Source organism: Dryas octopetala, chromosome 8, assembly GCF_963921425.1.
Source record: "Dryas octopetala chromosome 8, drDryOcto1.1, whole genome shotgun sequence".
Lineage (NCBI taxonomy): Eukaryota > Viridiplantae > Streptophyta > Magnoliopsida > Rosales > Rosaceae > Dryas > Dryas octopetala.
Genome location: NC_141373.1, coordinates 12,834,250 through 12,842,319, shown reverse-complemented (window position 1 = coordinate 12,842,319; position 8,070 = coordinate 12,834,250). Strand labels below are relative to the sequence as shown.

The following is an 8,070-nucleotide window of genomic DNA, read 5'->3' as shown; positions in this document are numbered from 1 at the left end:
ACCGTCGAAGTTGTCGTCAACTCGCCACCGTTAATCTGTCGTTGGTGGTCTCACCACCTTAATACAACACCATAGCCATTGTTGTCAACCATAGGTATGCCTTAAGCTAAATTATTTTGATTCATATACAAATCTAAGCTTTTTTATCAAATTTAAATCGGTTAATCAATCTCAAGACCTATTTTTTTATGATTGAGATAATTTGGAGTGCGGGTTTTCTGGGTTTCAATATTGAAATTTCGGGTTTAGGTTATAGGGATTCGCAGGTAGTTCGGCACTAGTCTACCGAACATTTCGATTTCATTCAGTAATAAGCTACCGAACATTTTGGTTTCGTACGGTAGCAAGCTGTCGAACCTTTCAGTTTCGTTCAATAGTAAGGTTCGGTAGCTTACTGCCGAACAAAATTGAAAAGTTCGACAACTTACTACCGAACGAAACCGAAATGTTCAGCAGACCAATGCCGAACGACCTGCGAATCCGAAAATGAATAACCAGAAAATTCACTTTTGCACTCTAAAAAACCTCACTTCAAATCATCGCAAACAGACGAAAAATGTATTGGAATTGATTAATCAATTGAAATTAGATAAGAAAGCATTAGATTTACATTCAAATCTAAAAATTTTAGGTTAGGGCATGCCTTCAACTTCCAATGGCTATGGTAGAGAGATGATGCATGGCGGCGATGAAGGCGGGTTAACGGCGAGAAGTGGGTGTCGGCAATTTTGGGATGAAGGTGGGGTGTGTTTTGGTTGTGGTTAGAGGTGAGGTTGAGGGTGGGGTGTGTAGTTGTGGTTTAGGAGTGTGTAGTTGTGGTTTGGGAGTGTTGGGTTTGAGGTGTGTAAGGAGAGTTTTTTTTTTTAAGTAATGTGAGTTGTCGTTTAAGGTCATTTCTCTTTGTGTCAATTAAGTAATTTCACAAAATAAGTTAGTGGGGGTGTGCATAAAAAAAAAAAAAAAAAAAAAAAAAAGATGTGCAAATAGTAGCACTCAAAAAAATTGGTAAAAAAAAATATTAAATTACATTTTAATACCTCAATTATATAGTTAATACATCAAGTTTATAAAATTGTATTTATATAACTTTATTTTAATTTCTTGTCAAGTTAAGCCCTCTGTTACTTGGATCGTCTCGAAGGACCTGTATATGCTAGTGCGGGCTATGCGGACCACACACTTGGCCGCAACGTATCTTCACAAGGTTAGTTTCGCCCAAACTAGCCATGTCAGTCATAACCCTCTTATTTTTCTCCAAGACTGACTACCATATCAAGCCTGACCCTTTTATTTCCCTTTATGTCAAGGAGTCAAATGTCATTTGTTTGTTTTAAATAATTTTGCAAAAAACTAGGCAGCATGCCCTTTGCTTTTTTAGATATTTTCCAAATTTTACAATTTGTAGATTAATGTATAGTGCATAACACATAAATCCACAACACACGTTAATAAATATCCACAATCAATATTTAACTTGGATTCATTCATAGTGTATAATACATAATCAGACATTAATAAACATCTACAATCAAAGTTCATGTCATAATTAAAAAACCAAAAGAAAAAACAACATAACCGAATATAGTCCACAAAACACCAAAAAGAAAAATGAGAATAGAAGATAAGATATGAGAGATGCAAGAAAACAAAATGAAGATCAGAATACATACAAAAAAATGTTAAAAACTGAAAAGATGATATTCTAGCACTATTGGCATTAATTCGGCAAAAAAGAAATCAAAAGCATGAGCATGCAAATTGAAGGTATAATGTTAATTCATTGTATTATAATATTCTAACTACATATTTCTAATAGTCATTGCATAATCTAACTTCTCGATTTACAATACAGACATATAGGACAATTTGATTCACTCTATCTGACACACAAGTACACAAACCAATTTGCCACTAGCATTAGACCATTCATTATCAGTGTCACTAATGTTGTGTTAGACGTTTATTGTAATTATCGCATCGTAGCTGCAGTAATGGAGTTCGATCTAGATGCGTGGCGAAAAATGTGCATATATAGACTTATTTAGCTTGTTACGTTCTATGTCCAGCCTATCTTAGTTAATTTTTGGGCGGCGTGATCGAGTTGCGGAGTTGAAGTAGTCGCTTGAATATTTTGAAGATACTCTCTTGCACCAAGGGAGTATTAGATAACCATGCCGGATATGAGATATATCATTGTGACATACTATGGTGTAGTAGTGACCTCGCGTGTTATCTGACATGTTATGCTTAATGTGCCCACCGTTTTGTACACACCCACAAATACATTAATTAAAACTCTGCACTTGCACCTTGTATCCCCTCAAAGATTGTACATGGTGCACGAAGGATTGTCTGTACCTTTCCAAACTGTCTAAGAACTCTCTCGGGACAATAAGGGTTAACAACGTTAAAACATTTTATCATTTTTGTGAAGAATACTACTTCTGGTAATGGGTGTGCTCGTCTTTGGGATTTGTATAGTTCCTAGATAACCAAATAACATAATAGTATCCTCATGTTGACATAATATTATCATCATCTTAATATAATATTTTTCCAAATTTGTTTATGTTGAACCGTAAAAAAAAAAAAAAGATAAGATTGAGATAGGATCCCCATGTACCATGTGCCACATTTCAAATAAAAATAGGTTGGAAAATGAGATAATGTGGAATGATCTGGAAGTTTAGTTATCTTTTATCAGATGAGTTTGAATTTAAATGGAGAGAATTATCTTATCTTCATCTGATCTCATCATTTAAACCTCACGTGGTCTCTATAAATAAAGCAAGAGAGATTCAGAAGAAAAAAAAAAAAACCAAAAGGCTGAAGAAGAAAGTACAGAGAGAAGATAGTTTTTGCAATCCAAGAGAGAGAGAATTACTGCAAGACTGTTGCTGCTCAATTTCAAGGTAGTGGCCCATGGCGATTGGCAAAATATTTTTTTTTTAATTAAAAATAATAATTTCATTTTAAAATAGTAAAAATGCGTTTGGCATATCATTTTGAAAAATGAATATTCGAAAAAAAAACTAAAAAAACATGCTCTTTATGAAAATGGCGAAACATCGTTTTTCTAATTTTTTTTCTTTCATGAACTTATTCTTTCTACCTCCCTGCTTCATCTCCTTCTACTTGGCAAGAAATAAGTAATGCACAAAGAACACATAGTCTTATAGACTGAGAGATAGAGATAGAGATAGAGATATATAGAAGCAGTCTCATATTTGAAAAGAGTATTAGATCATAGAGCAAGCAAAAGTAGTATTCTGTTTGGTTTCCAATCGAGAAATTCATCGCAACTCGCCATTCTTAGTGAACTCAGGCTCTTCCAATTCCAAGTTGAATCTCAGATTTGACCGACTAGTTCTCTATGAATTAATGTTAGATTGGACATCGTTTTGATTGAAACACATCGTTTTGATTTATATTTAATGAGAATTTTATATATGCTTGTTTAAATTTGTGCTTAGTGTAGACACCGAAATTTTGATAAAATAAAATTGGTGAAAACTACAAGTTTCACCGTTTCACTAGTCAAAGATGACTAGTGCAAGCTATGTGCCCCATACAAGTACACGAGACATGTGACTCATAAACACAAAACAAGTCACCAAAGATGACACGTGGTGACATTTGAAAAGCTTGTCAGTCAGCTAAAGTCAAAGGCTAAAATCAAGGATAAATGACCCTTAATTGGTTAAATGCTTAAATTAATGACATTGATTGGCTAAATATTCTTAATCAATGAAATTGATTTAAAACATGAGCTAAATTTCAAATTAATCAACTTATATTAAATCAATCAGTCATTAATTTACAAAATCAAGACTCAATCCCACAAATCAAGGAATTTGATTTAAATATCAAATTAAACCAATTAGCCCTAAATCAATCAAATTAGGGCTTAAATAAAATCAATCTCATAAATTAGGAATTCAAATTGGGGATTCCAAATCACTTTTGCTTATAAATATGAGTTCCTTGTTCATAAGAGGGACCTCCAAAAAACTTTGGCAAAATTCAGACAAACTCTCTGGCCAAAGTAAAATACTTAAACACTCTTAAAGTTCTTCATCAAGATCGTCAAGAATCAACAAACACAATACACGCATGCCGATTCTTCTATCACTAAAACCAAAAAACCATTACTACGTAACACACCTCGTAGTCAAAGATTGATTAAGATTAAGCCTCAACGACCCTTGATCAAAATATCAACAGTTCAACAAGATTTGAAGATTCAATCCTTCGATTCAAGAACAAAAGTGATGTCAAGAACAAGTGTTCATCACTCTTGGATCAAACACAACTTTAAAGATCGAATAAAAGAAATATTCTTGTAAAAAATATATATACAGAGATTATAACGTACCCTCAAATTTATTAAATACAGATATTTTATACACTTTTTTTGTTTAATTTAATTTGCAGAAAATTGTGTTCACACTTAGTTTAGTGAATGTTGTTTAAATATGTGCATAGTTGAGTGAATACTGTTTAAATATGTGATTAGTTTAATGGATACTGCAAATCATTAAATTTAGGAATCTACTTGATTTTTCATACCCAACAGATTTTTAAATTGTAAAAATTATTCTTGAAAATTTTAATTTTTGAAAATAAATCATTGTTTTTGAAAATATTTTATGAATTGGAATTATTGGTTACCAAACGGAGCAATATTTGGTGTTAACCCCTTGTACCCGTAGTAAAAAATAGACTTCAAATTTCTCATTATTTACTTTGGCCACTGTGTTCCTCATTCTTGAAGGTAATTCTCCACTGTGTTTCTCATTCTTATAGATGTTTGCTTACCCATTGGCCGTTGCTACGCTTTGGGAGCTGCTGCTGTGGTCACCGTGGCGTGAACTAAGCTAAGTGCTTAATTTACTGGGCAGTGGCACTTTCAGTAAGTTTCCTCTTCTCCTTCCTTTGTTAGAATTACATATATTCCCTGTGCTTCCTTTGACACTGTTACTCAAACCTAAAATGGGCTCATTCAGTTAGCTTTGTAGAAGAAGACAACAGTCATTTCAGATCTTTAATTTGGGGCTAGTGAGTTGGCTCAGTTAACTCAGCTAATTGACCAATCCATCTCAACCCATTATTGATTGATTGGTCCCGAGCCAGAGGGGGTTCGTTAATTTGGGGGTTAGGATTGAATAATTTTGCTTTTGATCTATTTTTGCAATCCATTCATGTTCACAAGGAAAATATGGAGCCAGAGGTGGTTCAAGCAGAACTAGTGTTGCCAACATACTTAAGCTTCAAGCGCATTCAGATGTACGAGAAGTACCCAAAAGGCCAATCAAGAGGGAGGCATTGGAAACACCTCAAGCAAATCCTTCAGGCCGAGAATTACCAGAATTACCCTCCTGATGAACCCAATTGTAAGTTATAGTTTTTATAAAAAAATTTGTAATTCTAGTTAATTTCAAGACTTCACTTTCTACCCCTTGAATAGTTTTCAATCAAATTGAAAACCCACTTGCAAGTGTTACTATAGTGCATATGAATTGCTTAACTTGTACAAGAAAAACATAGTGAGCTTGTATTTTAAGCATATCAGTTCCAAGTGTTTTGTCTAATTTTTTTTTTTCTTTTTAAATTTTGTTACATAGTTTGCTTTCCAGTAATAGCTTTTTTTTTTCCCATGATTTGCAGATGTTAATATAGAGTCGCCGCCCTCTATGCATCCATGCAAGAGAATTTGTGACATAACAGGATTTGAGGTATTGTGAAACGTTTTCCCAGATATGGATATTGGTCTGCATGATTATCTAATTCGATCTAATTACTAAGGGTGTGGGTGGATCAGTTTATCTGTTTATCTTAAATTTCATATATTCACATGAGTTTCATTCATTGGCTAAGTTTCCTAACAACTCTTTTCTTTCATTCTCTCTAGCTGTATTGTTTTAAGTTAACCACATGACTTTCCAGCCTATGACATTCTTAAAGAGACCCTGCTAGTTCTACCAATTTTCTCTCTATGCTGCCTAGTCTATTTAAACAGAATTCTGAAATCTAATGAATTCTTCTTCCCATAATAAATTTTAATCTTAAGAAACTTCACAGCAACCAATAGAGTTCTTATCAGATCATAGTTTCTAACAAAATTTCTGTTTACATTTCCACAGTGATTACAGTCTGTAATTGGATATTTTAAAATGGAAATATCAAGGAAGATTGTGTTGCTGCGCTCAGAGTCCGTTCTTTAGGTTGAGTGCAGTGTTAGGTCATTCAAGCTTGGTTTCAGAATCAAGGCATGGTTTTTCGGGCCAAGCTTGTTCAGGAGGCAAACTGGCCTGTTGATGAGTATCAACAATTGAAAATTAAATGACCCAAGTTCAATGAGAATCTATTAAAATTTCAATTTTAGAAGTAATGAAGAAACAGATTGTGTCCTATTAAATAGCGTAACATTTTTTGCATAATGAGGCCAATTAGCTGTGAAATTAAATGGAACGTTGCTGGGCAGGAACACCATTATGATCTACACTGCTCATTACTATTAAAGAAAGAATTATTCTAAAAGTAGAAAAAATAGTAGGGACTGTGATTGTTTTAAACAAATAGGAGATGCTTCATATAGCTAAAATTTAGCCAAGCAAGTCATGGAGGTAGAACAAATAGGATTGTTTTGATGAACCATATGAGGATTCACATGTAAGTCATATAAATCCTTTCTCATCAACCATCAATATTCATTATACAATCTAAGAAATATAAACATTCTCCAAAAAAGAAATAATATTAGTCTTTTTGCTGTAAAAAATCAATTGCAAGGCTGTTCTCACACATCCTACAAATGAGGAAGACCTCTTGGTACATCCATCAATCCTTCCTAATGTACCTGAGAAATTTTGCCTGAACTTGAATTGTTAAGAATCCTGCTCAGTACCTGTACTTGTGCTCAGCTTTATAGATTGCTGATCAAACTTTGATGAGTTTAGCTTGTGCTGTATGTTGCCTGTTGTGTTTCCCGGTTGTTATATTTATTGGTATGATTAATGTTTTTAAGCAGAATTTCTATGTGATGACAAAGTGAATGATTCCTAACGAACTTAAGAAAATGTTGAATAAATTAATGCCCAAATGTCCTTTTTTTCATCTTCACTGTGGAGAATAATGCTTTCTGTGCACCATGCAGGCACCTTACTATGATCCGAGGACAAACCTCCGCTATGCCAATGCTGATATCTTCAAGCTCATAAGATCACTTCCGAATGAATATGTTCAAAGATATCTGGCTCTGAGAAATGCTGCTGTCGTTTTGAGGTAACACTCAGACATTTCAGCTCCCGAAGATAACAGGGTTCACTTTTTCTCAGCTTCTATTTTGACTTTTAAAATTTAAATGTTGTAAAAATTGTCTCTAGATATTATTGGTGTTTTTAAATGATGGATGGAAGAGGATTATTTACTTAAAGCTTATCAACTTTCCTGGCAATTCAACAATAGCTTTTCCACTTCCCAGCATATTGCATAGCATATGATATCCATACACCTTTCCATCTTAAGGAACCACTAAAAAATGTACATATCAAGAAACTCACTCAATTTATCCTATACCAATGCATTCCACAAATTATAAGAGGAAGAGCAAAATGCAGTTGTCCCATACAAAGGAGATGGTGCAGTTGTTCCCTACAGGTGTGGAGTAGATTGTTTTGTTCTGGGGAAGTGGTTTGGGTTTGGTAACGCTTCAATCAATTTCTCATTTTTTCAGCATAGATTCTGGAAAAATTGAGAAGATGAAGAGGAGTAAAATTTTATGCAGATGTGTAATAGAAGCAGTCCTATAGGTCATTTGGACTGAAAGTAACAATTTTAAAGAAAATGAAGAAACTTTGAAATATACTTTATACAAGACCAATGTAGTTCGCTTTATCATAAGCTTTTTGATATTGTATTGTTAGCACAACATGGACTACTGATCCTCCTTTCATTAATTATTTTGTAGTCTTCCTCTTTTTCAAATCAAATTTTTGCTTCTTATCAAAAACGAAAATAAAATAAAATCTTCTGATGAAAAGAGGGATTGGATTGTAACTTGCAAGACCA

The 8,070-nt window shown here is 33.7% G+C and overlaps 1 protein-coding gene across 1 annotated transcript; it reads left to right on the top strand.

Annotated features, from left to right (window-relative positions):
* The first annotated feature begins 4,755 nt into the window (after positions 1 to 4,755).
* LOC147277346 (protein EIN6 ENHANCER-like) lies at positions 4,756 to 7,464 on the top strand. The gene is made up of 4 exons (XM_086254902.1): positions 4,756 to 4,912; positions 5,213 to 5,393; positions 5,668 to 5,735; positions 7,157 to 7,464. Exons 2-4 carry the CDS (start codon positions 5,219 to 5,221, stop codon positions 7,286 to 7,288), a joined length of 375 nt encoding a protein of 124 aa, XP_086111028.1. The 5' UTR covers positions 4,756 to 4,912; positions 5,213 to 5,218; the 3' UTR covers positions 7,289 to 7,464.
* The last annotated feature ends 606 nt before the right edge of the window (positions 7,465 to 8,070 follow it).